General features: G+C 42.8%; 1 protein-coding gene across 3 annotated transcripts in view; it reads right to left on the bottom strand.

Moving 5' to 3' along the window:
* The window catches only part of CLNK (cytokine dependent hematopoietic cell linker), a 154,540-nt gene that overhangs the window by 53,264 nt on the left and 82,186 nt on the right, over positions 1 to 19,090 (bottom strand). For 2 of the 3 annotated variants that reach the window (XM_001499285.6, XM_070262704.1), the window contains 3 exons: positions 10,278 to 10,315; positions 6,196 to 6,337; positions 4,876 to 4,982 (listed from right to left, as the gene is read on the bottom strand). In XM_001499285.6, the coding sequence (XP_001499335.3) occupies positions 4,876 to 4,982; positions 6,196 to 6,337; positions 10,278 to 10,315 (287 nt within the window). Of the gene's footprint in view, positions 1 to 4,875; positions 4,983 to 6,195; positions 6,338 to 10,277; positions 10,316 to 15,528; positions 15,620 to 19,090 lie in introns of all 3 variants that reach the window. The other variant, XM_070262703.1, reaches the window with a different exon arrangement.

Raw genomic sequence — 19,090 nt, 5'->3', positions numbered from 1 at the left:
TTAGTCAATTCATGTCATTGAGTTATTATGACAATCAATATACATGATCAAGTACATGAAAGCTATCAAGCAGGCAGATCAGAGTGTGGCCTCGTGTGGATGCCTGCTTTGGGATTTCACCTCCATCCCATGCTGTAAGAGAACATGGCAAGTCGCTTAACCTTCTGAGCCTGTTTCCTCATCTGTGAAATGGGAGTAAGAAAAGGTACCTCATGAAGGTGGGAGGATTACATGAGTCACACCATGCAACGTGCCTAGAACAGGGAGTGGCACCAATCAATTTGAATAATTATCAGCTGTCATTATTAATATTATTAAGGGCATGGGCAACCTATGTAGGGCTATACAATGCTAGACATGAGGATGAAGAAGATAGTGAAGACATCATAAAGATGCCCAATGCCTTTGAAAGCCTTTAAGTCTAGATCAACACGGAGTGTAGTCTGTGATGGGTAATTTTATGTTTCAACTTGACAGGGTCGCAGGGTGCCCAGATGTTTGGTTAAATATTATTTCTGGGTGTGTCTGTGAAGGTGTTTCTGGATGAGACTAGCATTTGAATCAGTAGACTGAGTAAGGCAGATGGCCCTACCCAATGTGGGTGGGCATCATCCAATCCCCTGGGGCCCTGAAGAGAATAAAAAGGCAGAGGAAAGAAGAATTCGGTCTCTCTGCCTGACTGAGCTGGGACGTTGGTCTTCTGCCCTCAGCCGAGATTTTCATCATTGGCTTTCTTGGTTCTCACGCCTTTGGATTCAGACTGGAACTTACACCACTGGCTTTCCTGGCTCTCCAGCTTCCAGATGGCAGATCATGGGACTGAGCCTCCAAAATCACTATTTTATTTATGTGTCTATGTCTGTATGTCTCTATCTATCCACCATCTCCGATGTTTCTAGAGAACCCTGACTAATACAGGGCCTTAGTGTTACTCTTTATTGGCACCAAGTTGAGGTGGCCAAGGTGGATGTGGGCGAGGGTCGTTGAGCCTCCTGTCACCTCTTACTTTCTGATGTTCAATGTCCACTTCTTTTCCTCCTCAGAACATTGAACTATGGTATTTATGTCTGGAAAGGGCATGGCTCTTCTGCTGGTCAATCTAGTTAAGGATTGAGTGTGGTTTGGATTTGTTGTTGCCATGGCTTCCTTCATTGCACCATCAGCTTCCAATTCCTCCAGAGTTACCCTGGGGAGGCTGCGGTGCTGGAAGGTTTTTCAATGTTCTTGGTGCACCCTCAGCTTTCAGCCTTCCCTGTGTGTCTTCCCCACAGAGGGAGTGTCTCCTAATGCTCTTGCCCACCTCCCATTGCTAGCCTGGTCATGGGGGCAGGAGAGGTTCTCTGTTGTCTCTGTCTTAAGTGGGCCTGCAGGGTCTTAGGGAAGGGGCTTCCTCAGTATTCCTGTTCTTTTTCCCTTTGGTGGCCAAATTACATTGGATCCATTTGGATTCAGTTGGCTCTTTTGCAGGAGAGCATTTCTTTGCATTGCATCTCCCCCAGCATAGGTGCCCTCTGATAGTATTAGTACAGAATCCTGGGCCCAGGAATATTTCCTGCCCCTGTCCTGGAGCTACTCCCATTTTCTATCAAATATTTATTAGTGTCTATTATATTCCTGTATCAATGCTAGTTTATGAACAAAGAGGAGTAAGAGCTTGGATTCTAAAGGATGACTTGGACATGCATGCGGGTCTGAGTTTACAACATATTATAACACACTATGACACAGGCTTAATTATAACACAGGTTTCTCAAGCTCAGCGCCACTGAGAGCTGGGGCCAGATAATTCCTTGCTGTGAGGGGCTGCCCTGTACGTGGCAGGATGCTTGGCAGCATCCCTGTCCTCCTCCCACTAGATGTCAGCAGCAGTCCTCCAGTCCTGACAACCAAAAATGTCTCCAGACATTGCCAATTTTCCCGTAGAGAACCACTGATTGCAGCACAATGTGTTACAGGTGTCAGACTGCTTCACATGGCTTCCTCCAGAAGGCTTCTCGGAAGCCTCCGGCTGGGCCAAGTGATGCAGCCCAATGCTCTGTGCACCCTGGGCTCACCTCTGTCCCAGCACTTCCTGTTACATCCAACTGCCTTTTGGGCCACTGCCTCCTCTGTTACACTGTGGGCACTGGCTTGTTTTTATCCCCGTTGTTGAGCACAGTGCTTGATATACAGTAAGTGCTCAATAAGTGGAAAGATGGGTGGTGGTTTAGTGGTTTAAGATAGTTGTAACCAACTTAAAGAGTCCAGATAAGAACTGGCCTCTGTAAGGATTATTGAAGCTCCATTTCACAGATAGTTTAATCTCAGCATAAATAATAACTAATAAGAATTAACTCCTGAGAATGAGGTCATAATGAAAAATGTAATCTATTTACTGTAAAAACTTGGTTATTCAAACATTGATTATAAAAGCAAAACTTCCTCTGAATCTGAATTGAGGCCAAGTCCTTATTTAACTCTTCAGACAACTTCCCTCCTGGCCAAAATTGTGTCCTGCCTCCTACATCCTTATTCTCCTGTCGTATCACTCCACTTCATATGTTGAGACTATAGTCCTACTTGCAAAGTGATCTAGCTAAAGGAAGGAATTTGCTTGTAACAGAGAGCTACAAAAATAATATGAAGAGAATATGAAGGAGCAAGAATGGAAGCTTAAATTCTGTCGGAGTTGTTTTACAAAAGCAAATGAGAATTATCTTTCTTAAAATAATTCTTCTCATGAAGGCTGACTTCCATGTAAAGAGGGATTGTCAGAGATTTCTAGGGAAAGGAAAGCCTCACTTTTCAGGTCAGCATTCTCCGCTCCTTTATAACCAGACCAGAACTTGTGTCTTCAGCCACTGGCCCAGTCATGCTAAAGTTCCTACTGTTCCCTGCATAGGCTCTATGCCACAGTGATGAGAGTCCTCAAATGTTCTCTCCTCTGTCAAACAGCCCATGTGGGGTGGCCCCAGTCATGGATCTTGGTGACAGTAGCAAATACTCACATGAGAACTTTGAAGGATAGATTGTAAGAGTTCCATGTGAACAGAAGTCGAACTGGGGAAAGACTGGGCCTCTTTTCCTATTAAACAGCTATTCATATTTCAAGATTCGGCTCAAATGACTGGGAGTTTGTTTGGTCATTTTCATCTATTTAACTAACATCTGCTGAGAACCTCTTCCATAAAGGCACTGTGCTCTGTGCTGGGGCTAAAATGGTCCCTGTTCTCCAGGAGATGTCATCGATTGACTGATTGCTTTGCGCCAGGCACGTTGCTCCGTATGTATTATCATAAGAGCCATGAGATTTTGTAGCTAAGACAATAAAGGCTCAGAGAGGGTAAGTAACTGGCCCAAAGGGACAGAGATCACAAAGTTGGAGCTATTAAAATGGGGATTATAATGCTCATCTTGTGATGTTATTTTAAGGATTAAATGTCATTCATTCATTCTCATCTTTATTCAGAAAAACTTTCCTCGACTGTCCTTACTGTACTTTAATGATTATTTTTTCAAAGCAGATATCTATTATCTATTTATTACTGATCTCCTCCCACTGGTATGCAAGTTTCATGAGAGCAGGGCCTTGGTTGTCTGCCGATGCGTGCCAGAGCCCATAATTGTGTCTGGTCCATGGCAGGCACTCAACACATATTTCTTGAATGAATTTGTTGAGTGAAAGATTGAAGTGTTCAAGTAGGTGCCTGTGTAAAGAGGAAGTGTTCAATATTTCATCCTCATCTTGCTCTCCCGGTGTCTATTAGATATGTTCTGTGTGAACGACATTGCTTGGTAAAACTCGTAGTTTCCCTTTCTTGTCAATATTAACAGAAGATCAAGTTAAATAGATAAACAATGTGAACAGATAATGCAAGAGGAAGGACGTGCTATAAGTATTCAAAAGCATATTCACATTCACTAATAAATGTGGTACAAATTAAAAAAAAACAGTGAAATCCCTTTAAAAAATATGATTAATAAAGTAATAGCCAGTTTTGGTGAAAGTTCTATGAGGTGGACATTCCGATAGAGGGTTTGAATTCCCATAGAGGGTAAATTGAAATGATCTTTCAGGAAAGACATTTCATAATATTTACCAACTTAATGGCTAAGTAAAATAATTAAAAATCCCATAATAGGGTATGATATGCCTGTAAAGACTATGCTTGACTATCACATGGGAAATTGTTTTATAGCCAGAACTTAAAATGAAAAGAAAAGAAGGCCAGGCATATACTATACGATAGGGACTCCTTTGCATGAAATATATCTGCATAGAAAATATTGACATGAAATGCACCAAAACATTATGACTGAGAACCCTGCAACCCCAGGGGTGATTAACTTGTATTTTAGGCATTTATGAATTAAGAAAATGAAACGTTAGCAAAGTGTTATTAAAAATAAAATTCTATATGTGTGGTTAGAGCGTTTGCATTTACAAGATATTTTCGTAAGATTATCTTTTGTAGTCTCCAAACAGCCTTTTGAAATCAGCATGGTGTGGATTTTTATTCCTGTTTTGTAGCTGAGGTTACAAAGAAGCTCAGAAGGCTGTGTGACTTACTTATTACCACCTAGTTAGCAGTTGGCAATGTTGGACCTAGAATCTGGGCAAAATGATATATTATTATCGAAAAGATTTGAGTTCAAATTCTGCTTCCGGAGAACGGGATGAGCATCAGATGAGACGCATGTAAAAATCCTTAGCCTGTTGCATGGCTCACAGAAAATCTTTAACAAGTGTTAGTTGTCCTCCCTTCTAGGTACTTATTCCACAGGACTATGATCCCATCAGGCATGAGATGCCTCGGGAATGAGAGATGGGGAAGCTCCTGGCTGTTTGGAAGTATCTTACACATGCTTGGTTTGCAGGATCAAGCCTTTACTCACTTCTTCCGGCCTCATCCGCATGTTCCAGGTTTGCTCCTCTGTGGGGATAGAGGTCTTGGCATCTGAGGAAAGGGCAGTGTCCATCACCCCCTTGAAATAGCGTGTGTCTGTGAAAAGAGAAAAATTTAAAGTCATACCTTATGTGGACTCAGCATCTTACAATTTACCAAATATTTGCACATCTACAAACTCATTGATTCATCACAACGTAGGTATGAGACAAGCAGGTCTACTTCCACTTAGCAGATGAGGAAACTGAGTCTCAAGCAGGAGAAATTACCCATCTTGGTCCATCCACATAAATGCCAAGGTCTGAACTTGAGCATCCGTCATTTCCTCAGTCACCTGGGAAATTCCACTCATCCTCAAGGCTTGGGCCTTGTCACATCCTTTGAAAATCGTCCCATATCCCACCCACCTGCACCCCACCCCTGGCTTTCCTTTCTGCATTATACACTTACCCTAGTCTATCACGTTTATCTGTTAATCTGTCTGTTTCCTCCTCTAGATTGTGACCCTCCTGAGAACACAGATTATGCTTTGTTCATCTTTCTGTCACTTGATCAATCCTAACATGGAACTGGCACAGAGTAGATACTCAGAAAATGCTTGTTGAGTGAATGAACAAAGGAATACCATTGTTATTTCCAAAGTGATTCCCTCAGAGGAACTTCTATAGATTCATTCCAGACCCTCAGAAATCACAAAGGCTTCCTGTTCTCCCTTACAGCAGTGTGCTACATCTAAGGTTCAGAGAATTGCTGAAGCTGCCCCATGCCCCCCAGTTAGAAAGAAAGAAAGGTGGCCAGGAAAGTAGGTCTTCCTTACTCTTAAAATGTTTGGCTTTGCTGGCATTCCTAGTGCCACTTGCAAAACGAATCAACCAAGTTAGAAAGTCTTCCTTTCACTCTACTCCTCACAACGAGAAGTCCATCTGAACATTTCCCGTGTTGACCACCTCCCTGCCTGTCCACCCTCTGCCATGCTCCTCAGTCATCCCCAGGACTCAGGAAGAACATCGTGATAACAACAGCCAACAGTTCTAGAGCTCTGACTCTGCACCAAGCGCTCTGGTGAGAACTCAACATGCATCGTATGTGTAATCTTCAAAAGAACTCTCTGGGGTTAGTTCTGTTATTATGAACCCTATTTTCAGATAGAGAAAGTGATTTTTAGAGACTTGCTCAAGGTCATACAGCTAGTAAGTCATGGAGGCAGGATTTTAACCTAGAGTTATTTAATTCAGAATCTGCAGCTTTAATTACTATGCAATATTGTAGCATGGGCATGCATTTTCAGATTTTAGGTCCAAAATGTTACCTGCATATTCAGATTCCTTTATAGGCCTTGCTGGTAAAATTTTCATCGATTGCCACGCCTCTACCACATGACATTCAGGGTCTTCATAGTCATCATCATCATGGCCTTTTGTTCCATCCAGGACTGCAGCAAAGTTCTTTTCCTAAGCAAAAGGGAGCATTTGAGTGAGTCAAAGGAAAGTATAATGGAGATAAAGATTACAGACTACAGTGCTAGCTAGGGGGTGATCTGGATTCTCTTAGCTGAGGGTTAAAGATTTAAGAGTCTGGCATCTGGGACAGTTAAATTCTTGTAGTAGAACTCTAGGGGCTGAGTGGTTAAGTTCACATGCTCCGGTTCAGCAGCCCAGGGTTTCACTGGTTCTGATCCTGGGCACAGACATGGCACTGCTTATCGGGGCCACACGGAGGTGGTGTCCCACATGCCACAACTAGAAGGACCCACAACTAAAATATACAGCTATGTACTTGGGGGGATTTGGGGAGAAAAAAGCAGGAAAAAAAAGAATTCTAAAGATATCCCCAAATATTCCCATCCTTGGTTATTTAATTAAATAATAATCTAAGTGCTGCTGTGAAGGGATATTGCAGATGTAATTAACACCACTAATTAGCTATCTTTAAAATAGGGAGATTATCCTGGATTACCTGGGTGGACCGAGTGCAATCACATGAGCCCTTAAAAGCAGAAAAAGGATCTATTTGCAGATGACGTGATCTTGTATATAGAAAGTCCCAAGGAACCACTAAAAAATTGTTAGAACTAATGAACGATTAAGCAAGGTGTCAGGACACATGATCAATATAAGAATTTAAGTTGTATTTCTATATATCAGTAATGAGCTTTGAGTCAGAACACTGGGAATGGCAGGGTTGGGTACTAGCCTACAATAGATGTAATTGTCATCACAGAAATTCTGGAATCTGCACCCATTCATCGTGCTATGTTTAAGCAGGGACCTTACTCTTGATGATCTCTATACAGAAAGATCCCTCGTCTATCATACAAAGCCACCAAGGGATTCTTTTTCCTTCCTGGGTCTCAAAATGCTCCCCTCTTCCCTGGTTTATAGAAATAGTTTTGGTCTTCATTTGGGATTGAGAGAGGATCCAAGTGCCACCATGTAATTTAGTTTAATAAGTGCTGGCATTTTGAAGGATCTAAGCAGAGTGTCAAGAGCTCAAAAGAAGGAGATAGAGACATCTTTTCTGTGTTTTGTACTGTCTCTTTTGAACACCAACCATGCCATGAGGGTGGCTTCACGGTTCCACTGTTGGGCTGTGAGGGGCTGACAACTGGAGAAGACTGTGGAACATACATTCTAGAAAATCTTTAACGTCTTAAAGTTTCTGCTAGATTGCAGATGGCCATGGCTATGAAAAACAGGTTCAGTTACAAGAGATTTTCATGTACATTTCACAATTGACTATTATTGTAATAATAACTACTGTTAAAGAAAGTCGGAGATATGGGAAGGCCACTCATCATGGATTCCTATCCTGCTCTTAAAGCCCCTCGAGCATTTGTTACATATGTATATGTGCTGAGTGCTTTTTGCGCTTTATTTCATTGCACGAGCAGAAAAATCTACGAGGTGATTTTACTGTAGTGGAGGGACCTGGAATTAGACAGGCTTGCATTTAAACTCTAGCTCTGCAGCATTCTAGCTTCTGATGTATTTGGGCAAGTTACTTACCAGCCCCAAGCCTGTAAGTGTGTGACTTTTTCTATCATCACTCCATCAAAGCAGTTTGGTAAAGGTGAAGACTAGCCACCCAACAAGTCCAGTTCCCAGGTAAAACTATAGCACAGGGGGACTCGCCATCCCCTATCTGGAAGGCCTTTTGTGCTCCACTTTGGCTCAAAGCAACTCTGCTCATTTGAAGCCAGGATGCAGGATGTTATTTACTAAGTCTGTGTTCTCCATGGGACAGAATAAAGAAGGAGAGGGGGCCCCCTGAAGACAGTAATTTTGACTTTCAATGTGCTATCCCTTGATTCCCACCCAAGAGCTCCCTCGGGAAAGCCAGGCTTGAGTCTTACATGAACTGAGGGATCAGTAAGTTATGAAGGGTAAGTTTATCAAATTCAGGGAGCTCAGGTGCAAGGCACCAAGGACCAACACAGTGACCCAGGAGTAGGAATAGAGTAGAAGGTGAGAGCTTGGTGACCCAAAGGAGAAAGGTTAAGTCCCTGAACACAAAGTTGGAGTAGGACCATTTGCATGGTTGCATTGATGCTGTGTCCCCAGCAACTGGGTATCAGAGCCGTGAAGCCCCTCACCCTTGATCTGTCTCAGGAGGTAAGCAGGGCTTGGACTGGGGGTTCCTCGATGGGAAATCAGGTGAGACTGGCCTGCTTGGGGGCAGCGTGGATCCTGGATGGAGTCACTCATCCTAGATCTAAACTGTGGGTCCACTTTATGACCTTAGGGAGGTTACTTAACCTCTCTGACTCAGATGCTCCATCTTTAAATTGGAGATGGCTAAACCTACCTTGTTTGGTTGTAGTCAGAGATTAATTGAGCAAAATGTATGTACAGGTTCTACTTAGGCATCTGCCATGACAGGAGCTCAGGACATGTTAGATCCCCTCCCTCTAGCTGACGATGCTGAGTATCAGCAGAACCAAGTACCCAGGGCAAAGCAAAGCTGCGGGGAGGTGAACTCCAGGGTGTTTCACAGTTGACCTGGCAAAGTGGGTGAAGGTGATGGAGCTGTTCTCCAGAACTGCACACAGAAGTGAGTTCTGAGCTGGAGCAGGGGCTTGGGACTCCTTGGGGATTTGACAGACGAACATTTATTGCAAGGGCCCCATTTATATGCTGTTATGGCAACCGCCAAGACTCCCCACAGCGCAGCCTCTCTGGGAAAGTCCTGGGCCTGCTGGAATAACTGGGAACGGGAGATGGAGCCCATCTTTCATCCAGTTGCCTTGCTAGACTTCCTGGGGGCAGGGCACAGAGGGAGCCCAGGCAGAAGAGCACGGCCACCCCAGGTCTGAAGAGAATCTACTCTAGGCCCTGAGAATCTTGCTCCCAGGACCGAATACAAATATTTGGTTTATTTCTTTCCAGAAAGAAACAGAGTTTTGCTTTAAATATAATGAGTTACATCTGTTTATCTATTAGCCTATCTATTATCTAGTTACTGTCAATCTCAGAGGTTCGTAACTAAAAGCCCAGTATTCTCTACCTGTAAATGTCCTAATTTATAAAATATTTAGTGATTGTGTGAGTGTGTGTGTGTGTGTGTGTGTGTTGTGTTCTGGGATGAGGATCCATAGCTTTAATTCAATTCTTAAAGAAGTCTTTCAAACAGTAAAGAACTAATGATTTTACAGGCAGATTCTATGTATGTATGTATGTATGTATGTATGTATCTATCGATCATCTATGGATATGTTAGTTAAAGCTTTAAATTATATACAGACGCAATTTAACAATAAAATTATTTATAATATTAGATATTTTAGTTCATGTTATAAATTTTAAATTTTCTTTAGTCATTAAAATTCTTTGTAAATATTATTAATGGCTTCAGATATGAGTATATCATAATATATTCAACTATTTTTCTATTTCGCATGATCCCAGTGTGTTGCCATTTAAAATATATTACTATAAAATATATATGAGTGTGTAATCCAAATTCTAGGTTACTTCCTTAGTTTAAATTCCCGACTACAGTATTATTGAGCCAAAGAAAATGGACATTTTTATATTGCCTAGTTAATATTTTGAGATTGGTTTCCAGAAAGTTTGTTCCAATTTGAAATTTCACCATGAGTGTTAGGAAGTGGTTTGCTCATCACACACTTGCCAGCACCCTGTGTTGGTGTTTTCACCTTATTCAATCCACACAATGGCCATGTGAGTTAATTTTTATCTCCATTGTATAGCTGAGGAATTGGAATACAGTTTTATACCCAAGAATTGAAATGCGGTTTTTCTCTGCCAGGAAATTACGCCATTTGGAAAAGGTTTTGTTCTGTTTTATTTTGTTTTTAGTTCACCAAGTACCTTGAAAAAAGCCACTGACTTTGTAAATATCAAGAGTGACAAACAAGTAAGGCAGACTTACGCAATGGAGAAGAGGCTTGTGAATAGTCCGGTACTGGCCTGCCAACAGAAACAGAGCCAAATGTTACTGCAAAACATTAAAAAGACTAAACCCTTGTTTTTCCCCAGAAATCTTGCACTCATTTCAATTAATTTTTCTTGACTCTAATTGTTCAAAATGAAGTGCGTATTTCCATACTTCTCATTCTATCTGCTGCTCTTGCAAAACAGGGCAATAGAAAAAGAGGAAAGAAAATTAAATTCAACTAAGAAGGCTTGCTCTTTCTACAGCAGGTTAATATTCTCACCGAGAGAAAAACAATGTTAGAAGACCCCACCCCACATCAATTGTGCCCTGAGTCATGACTTAGCGACATCTCAGCCAATGAAGAGGTTTATTTTCCCCTCCCCTGTCCCCCTTCTGGCACACATGTTGCACTTGCAATCGTCTGTCCATACATCTGTCTCCTTGAACAGACTGTAAATATTTTGAGAGCAAGAGACATATCTGTTCATTCATTTATCCCTAGCTCCAGGCACAGGGCCCAATATTGACCATATGAGTATTTGACAGGTGTTGGCTGAATGAATATTGTTCGGTTGCGGGTTCTCAACACTCAGCTCCCTCATTTGAGCTTGTTTTATGAAAGACTGCCTGGAGGTCATCTAGTGCGCTCAGTGTTCGATGTCTTAAATTTTGCCCTCACATCACGCAAAACCACCAAAGAACTGCTCATGTCATCCGCAGGGGTTTTGCTTCTTCGGAGACTTAATTTTCCTAAATTGCCTTATAGCTTCATGCTGTTGGTTTGCATTGAGGAACATTATAAGTAGAAAATGTTCTTACTGCAGTCTCTTTATTAGCACATATGTGAGAAGTTTCTAGCAGGTCTCAGGACCAGAAGCTGCATGCTTTTTTGCAATTGGTTTGTTTTGATTTAATGGAAAACACCAGTCCTATGAGAGATCATATTTCCCTCCTCCTTTGGCTGCTAAGAACCTCAGGGCAAATTTCTGGCCTGACTCCAGGTAGTACAGAAGACCACGGTATGATGCTTCTACATCTTGGTCCAGTCTCATCATGTTCTTAAACTTTTGTCCTTTCACCCTTAATTCTCTTACAATACCAAAATATGAAATAAATACCTGTGAATTTGTGTGAGCATGCCTAAGTCTTTGGTAGAGGGTAATGTGTAAATTTCTGCAAGTTTGGCTCAGTGGAAACACACCTTGCTGGAGTTTTCCCAGGACCGCTGTGTGGGGAGGCATTGACTCTTTGAGATAATAAGCCAGGAGGAGCAGAATCCTGTCTGCACCTGCCACCAGTCCCAGCCCATCCTGATAGCTAACACTACCCTGACACTAATGGCACCTTCATGTCCAAGCACAGCCACACCCCTTCTGAGATCCCTAGCAGAGAAACCCACAGGTTTCCTTGCCTTTCAGAACAGCAATTTGTCCTCTGCCATGAATTGAGTTAAATTAATAAGGTCACCCATTAAGGACCAGCTGGCCTGGAAGGAGCAAATGATCACAGAATTATTGGGGTCTGCTCTGGCTCTCATGACTTCTGAAAGGAGCTCCACTGTCTAATGCAGGGTTCAGTAGAATTGCATTTTAGGAGATTGGCCTCATTGAATGTGGGCGTTATCCTGACAACCCCCGAGGAGCCAGGAGGTCTCCTCTTTCTCCGAAGGCCAGCATCTCAGCCTGAGACTCTGCTGGATTCCCCAAATATGCCTCATGCCACTTCTGGGGCTTTATGTTGACTCCACCGGGAGTCCCCACCTCTTCCCCCCGCCCCTACTCCCATTTTGCTTTCCAAAATGCTCAGTGTCCTTTGAGACTGTCCTGGGGCATCCACCTCTGACCACTCCAGGCTGCTTTAACATCACTGAGGTGTCAGAGCGCTCATTTTCTGTCACGCTCCCGGCAACACTGAAATAAAAATAGGCAGCATCTGATTACTTCTTTGTTGTGTACGTACACTGCCCGTCTTCAGGGAAAGAATTGTCTTTTATCTCTGTCTCCCACAGTGCCTATCTGTGTTATTAACAATGCAGAGTTTTGGAAATGTAATTTAAAAGCCTAGTTTTACAACTGTAAATCAGTGCATGTCACTCATGGCCCCCAAAGTACAGTCCAGATTCCCTTCTGTGGTCCCCAGAGTCCAGAACAGCCTGGCTCCTGCCTGCTCTCTGCTCTCATCTCTTTACAGCTTCCTCCTCACCTCTGAACTCTGGCCACATCAGCATCTTTTCAAGACTCTCCTTCTACCTCAGAAACTTTGCATGCACTGTCCCTCAGTCCAGAATGTTCTTTCCTCAGTTCTGCCCATGCCTGGGTCATTTCTTCCATCAAATCCTATCTTAAATGTCATTTCCCCCAGGAGAAAGTCCCTGACCATCAATTTCAGGTAAAACTTAAGGAGCACCTCTCTGGCCCTGGTCCTCACTATCTCAAGCACCTGGCATGGCAGTGAGAATGCTGTGTGTTCAGGAAACCCCATTTCCTCTTCCTGCGGGCACTTGACTGGTATACATTTCCCAGCATCCCTTGCACTGGGCAGCCATGGCATGGCACTATGGTTGCTGGGACCAGGCAGGGGTGATAGACTCCACTCCAAGCTGGCTCACTTGACCCTCCAGGCTCTCATTCTTGCCTCAGTGGCTGGCCAGAGACAGAGGACCCCAAGACCCTGAGGGATAATGGAAGCCACTGGGTAAAGGAGAGTGAATCCTGAATGAGTGTTTGGAAAAAGACCTCCTTCAGTCCTCATTGGATTGTGATGTGGGCAAGAAATAAACCTTTATTTCATTAAACTACCAACATTTGTAGTTTATGCGTTATCAATGTTAGCTCTCCTGATTAATACACCCTTTTTAGTTTCTCCGCAGCGTGTAGGAACAAAGCAAGCCAATAAATATATTATGTAGTTACAGGCTGTGGTGCCTGCCTCCCCCAAGGCAAGGGTGAGATTTCAGGCTCTTTTTCACTCCTGTAACCCAGTGCCTGGTAAGTGCACAATAAATGAACAGTCAGCTGTGAAATATAGTGAGGGGTGTGGTGGAAACACCCCAGAAATGGGAACCAGCAATAGAACTTCAAGTAGAATCTGATCTCTTTCCTTGCTGAGTGAACTTGGGCTTGACACACCTTCTTTCTGGGCCCCTGATTCCCACCAAAGTGGCACCCCCAAACTCTTCCAGGTCTCTGAGTCTCTCTGGACCTGAAGGATAGGTTGGCTTCTCAGAGAGAGCCATTTTCTAGAAAGATGAAGGTCGTTGCACAGTAGATTTTCATACCACCATCCTGGAAGTCATGCCCACGTGTGTCTGTGGAGGGTCCTTCATCACCCACTAACAGCAGACAGCTCCAGGGAACAACTGGCTTCTACGTGCCCCTCAAGGAAGCATCTTTTTACAAAAGACAACATTCCCTTGGAAGTTATTTTTAAGATGGAAGTGAAGATGAATATGTGTCATATGAAGCTCGGGGGTTTCCTGACTGGCAGAAAGCAATTACTCCAGTCTTTGGCCCTCAACTTGTACACCTCATGCCCACAGAGGTATGACAAAGGCGTGTGCCCAATGCCATCCAGTTAAGATCTCCTGACCATTTGCATCTTGGGTGCCTAAAAAAACAGAAAAACAAATCCTGGGCCCCAGCACAAGCAAATTACTTTCTACCCAAGCTCCTATGGTGCTATCTGTTCACTCTGAAGTCTGAGGACCACTGACTTAGGAGCGCCAGCTCCCTTCCAATGGGAGATGGGCCATGTAAGCTAAATAAAGTAAGACAGAGAGACTCGCAGACTATCTTTACTTGTAAACACTTCTATGAACTAAGCCCCTGGAGGCTCAAGGCTGGTGTCTTATCTACACCACTTTCAGTACCTTTACAGGGACAGTGTAGCTGCCAAGCCGCCAAATTCTGTTGCCCTGGGGTAGTTACATTTAAAGGAAATCATGGGCTGAAACAACTCCCAACGGGTCCCAGAAGAGAATATGCTTATCTGGTGTGAGAAGAGAAGTTGAAGCATGAAGGCTTCAGGGTTTTAGAACTTTCTATTTCTCTAGGAAGTGAAGTCAGTTAGCTGGCCTTTCACAGGATTACATTCCCAAGCCAGACAGGTTCCCCAAGCAAAACCAGCTTCTGTTTTCATTTCAGTCTCGAGGTTTTGGAGGGATTGGGGAGGAAGAGAGTGGTATGGTGAGTGTTAGGGTTGGCTCCAACTCCGGAGGCTACCAGCTGGACTTACTCATCAATATGTGGCCAAAAGCGACAGGCCAGTGGATTCTCACTACTGAGCACTAAGTACTGTGAGGCAGAGGCAGCTGTGTGTCTCCCCATATCCAGGTTCCCTTTCTTCTCAGTGCTACAACCCTCGATGGTTAGCTGGGTGCATGACCTCCTTGAGCAAGCACTTCCGACACATCCTAATATTCCTTGCAGCTGCACGTGGCCATGAGTCCAAGTCTGGTAGAAGGAAGAGGTGGAAAATCAACTAACAATTTCCAGGAAACTTTCTGAAGAGAAACTGTGCACCGTTTCTTCCTTCTTTTTCTTCCCTTCCTCTCTCACACTGCCTGGAGCACAGATATGGCTATTTTAGGCAATGGGATTGAGGCCAATACAAGAGAGGGAGCGAGACAGGAGGAGCAGTGTCTCTGAGGACTTGGAGGAACAGAGCTGCCAAACAGCCTTGGACCGCTTACCTCTGGACTTGACTTACGTAAGAAGAAAATAAACCTCTGTCATGTTGAAGCCCCCATGATTTCTTTTTCTAAGTGTCTTTCAATCTTTAATGTTTTATCTCCTCCTTTTTGAGGTCTGCGTTGGAGTTCTCCAATAACGTAGGACAGCCTCTAATCAAAGGCGCGAACGTGTATTTCATGGCAGCTGAATGAGAAGGTCTAGGTTCAAACCCTAGCCGTGTCACTTTCTGGCCTTGTGACCTCAGGCAAGCTCCATCACGTATGAGCCTTGGTTAACTAACGGTAACTTGCAGAATGGGAATAATAGTGTCGATCCCAAACAGCTGTTGGAAGTTTGAAAAAAAAACTTCCTGGCTCAGTGCCCCACTAACAAATTGCTGTGTTCTGTGTTTCATGTCTTTTCAAGTTCAACTTTATGACCAAATCTTTTTCACTCAGTCAAGATCTTTAGTACTCTCTGCTTTCTGATCTCTATTAGGAACTTGCTCATTATTTAGCACTCATTTTGAAACAAAGCATGTGCCTTTTTCAACATTCAACTCTGTTGCCACGCACCTGCCGATTCTTCCCAAGGCTTCTTCAAGCTGAGGGCCCTTCCAGCCCTGAGGCTCAGGGATTCAGTGACCACCATCATCACGTTGAACCCCTAATTTTAAAGATGAAAACACTGAGGCCAAAAGTACTGTGATGGATGTGAGTTCTAGTCCACTGATTTCTTTCCAAATTAACTGACTTCTCTTGGGCTTCATTTACCTAATCTACACAGTGAGTGTAATAAAATAAGTACCCTACAGCTAAATTAGACAAGTTTATAGAATGGCTGGCACAAACGAGCTGCTTTCTTTCCATTTTCTCTCATTCTCACTCCTAGGTCTCACCGGAGTCATAAGAAAACCAGTATTCAAATTCTGGGTTCCACAGCTACAGCCCTGGGTTCTTTTATCTATGCTGGGTGGCCTTTCTCAATTTTCATCATTTAGGAACTAGAAGGTCTTTGGGGACAGAGGGCATCAATCTAACCTTCATCTCAATATGACGAGAAATAGGATAGTCCACACCCTTTCCCCTGTCAGGTTCCAAACTTTAGAAATCTTCAGTCTGGCGTCAATCCATGGTGTCAATCCAACGTAGGGAAAGGCAGGCATGAACTTCCTTACATTCCTTTTCACTATCTGAGTAGAGGATTATGATACCCAATAAGCCTTGACTATATCACTTATACTTGAAAAGAAGAGAAGGAAGAGGGAGGAAAGGAAGAAAGTAGGAAGGGAAAGAGAGAAAGAGACAGATAGAAATAGAGACAGATATAGACTATATCTATACACACACATATCTGTGTATGTATCAGTCTATCTATCATCTATCAGCTCTTTCATCTCACTGTTTTGGCCATGTCAGTTTTTTTCTCTGAACCGCGGTCTGCTGACCTAAAGATTATGAGCTGAAATTCCAAGTCACAAACAGTCCGAACTCACAGAAGCAGCTACATGGGAAACACTTATGGGGAGTCTGGAGAACAGGCTTACTGTGCTCACTGGCTGGCGCTCGGAAATTCCTTTCTCTTCTCTAGTCCTCAATTTCCTCATCTGTAAAGCCTGGCGTTAGAATCGCAGACTAGCTCAGTCTCCAGGACCTTTCATTTTCATTTTTTTAAAAATCTGTTTTCAAAGCTGGTTATACTATCTGTTACACTAAGAACTACCACAAACTGGTTGAATGAATGAAGGATGAATGAATGAATGGTAATAGTTAAGGCAGCTGCCTCCCATCCCATTTTCTGGATGACCTCCAGAAATTAAAATATTCAAATATTCGGAGACAGTTGTTGCTCAGAGAATTGACAGCAGCTTCTCGGTGGGGACAATCTTGATAGTTTCCTTTTTTCTTCTCTTTTTGCTTTAGCCAGTGATTCTCTGAAGACCATCCTAGAAATACCTGAATGCAATTACCTTGTTAAAGGCAAATCCTGGCTCGTGCTTATGAGAACTGGGTGAACTCCTTTTCCCAGCAATTCCACTGTCAACTTTTCAATTTGTTTCTGTCCACCAATTTCCCAACGTCTTGGGGACAACCAGCCTCTGCTAAACTAAAAGCAGGTATTGCAATATCTAGAAATGGCCAGCAGGGGGCATTGGATGTTCGTACATTCCATACCTGCATTTCCTCCCTCTGGTCCTAAAATATGTATTAATTTTGCTTTAAAAAGTGGGAAAGAGCAACCTTCAAGATCACTTTCCTTAGCAAGCCAAAAAACAAAATCAAAACAAAACAAGTGTTCCTGGACAACATGAAATTTCTCGTCTGTTTAATTGAAAACAGCCAACATATATCTTAATTAGGGTTTTTATTGTGTATGGTGACCTTAGACAGAAGAAGTAGTCTCTAAATAGGGCTATCTTCTCCAATTTCACTCTTTATTCAGTGGAAGTAATATTTATTCAATGGAAAAACATGGCACTGGTTTCCATGTATCAGCCTCAGAGAAGGTGTTGGTATTGACAGATTGTCCAAGTTTGAATGTGAGTCTGTTTTCTCCAGGCCTGGAGTATCTTTTTTTTTTTTTTTGGTAAATTGCTTTTAGTGAACAAAAATACATGCTACTGTAGAAAAATTATAAGATACCGATAAGCAAAACAGAAGAGAATAAAAATCACTATAATGTCCCCATACAAAGACAACCACTATAAATATTTGATTATATCCAAATGACACACACACACACGATGTGGTCCATGTATACATGATCACACTGTGTGCACACTGCTTTCTTGCCTGTTCTTTCATAAAATAGCATACTATAACATATCCGTATCACTAAATATACTTTAACATCATCATTTTTAATGACTACGTAGTATTCTCTTATATGGATTCCTCACCATACTTTCAACTAATTCCATGGTGAAAAAATTGCAAACACTTAAAAGTATCTGGGACTGTTATAAATATCACTGTGATGAGCAGTCTCTTATGTAAACGGTTGTGCACACCCTTAATTATGTCAGTCCTGTTCTATTTTAATAGACTCTTGCAGTGGTTCATAAGCACCCACAGGCTGGGTGCTGTGGTTTGCTGCTAGGTATTTTTGGCAGGGTAGAGATTTGCGTGTGTATGGGCAGGCTTTGGCCACTGAATCTCAAATGACTTTTTTAGGGGTTTGATTTGTTTTCTTTTCCCTGCTTCTGTCTCTAAAATGTTGCTAATGAAATGGAATGCCCACCTGTCAGTTTTTTCTCTGCCTTAACGTAGGTGGAGAGCAAGGTGGAAGGGAGAGGAGAACAGGTTTATAATTCATCAACCACCGCCTCAGACTGGCAACTTCATTTTCAGGCACATCCCCTTTAGAATTTTCTACAGTCCCCCCAGGACTCTAAGCGGGTGGTAGGAAGGGCTGAGAGGCGGCAAGCGTATGGAGGGGGGTATATTTGAGACCAAAGACTCCAGCATAATTTGGAAGCATCTGCTTTGAGAGAATGCAACCCTTGTTAGGACCTGACAGGGAAGCTTCATAAAAACATGTTGTGTAAGAGGGATTAGAGCTGGGTGCTCGTTTCTGATTTAAGTTCACATTTGGTGATTTTGATCTTACTTTCTCCCACTTCTCCTCACTGCTGTGTGGAACGTGCCAAGGGCAGGCCTGTATTACAACATGTGCCATCATGAACCTCTTGAATTTGTTTGTTGATTACCTCACTCTCCACGATTCTATCACTTCTTTGCACACTTCCTCTCCTCTTTCTTTCTGTCTCATTCTAGTCATCATTTCTAGCTACTAGCTTTCTAGGAAATTCTATGGGACTTTCCTTGAAATAATAATGCTCCAAGATGAATAGTACATACTTTTAGTCAAACTTTAATGGGCTCCTATTGAGTGCCTAGTACCAGACACTAGTCTCTGAAAAGAGATGCAAGAGGAGCATGAAATGTGGTTTCTGATCCATTCATCCATTCAACACATATTTTTGGGGGAACCCATTACATAGAGTTTAGTTGAAGAAACACTAGTGAGTGGCCACAATACTGGCACTTAGGCAGACTTATACCCATTTTACAGGTGAAGGATCTCAGGCCCAAAGGGATCTGCTCTCCTTCCCAGGCTGCACAGCTAATAAGTGGA

Source organism: Equus caballus, chromosome 3, assembly GCF_041296265.1.
Source record: "Equus caballus isolate H_3958 breed thoroughbred chromosome 3, TB-T2T, whole genome shotgun sequence".
NCBI classification, from domain to species: domain Eukaryota; kingdom Metazoa; phylum Chordata; class Mammalia; order Perissodactyla; family Equidae; genus Equus; species Equus caballus.
The sequence above is the reverse complement of the archived record's forward strand: the minus strand, read 5'-3'. Positions and strand labels throughout refer to the sequence as shown.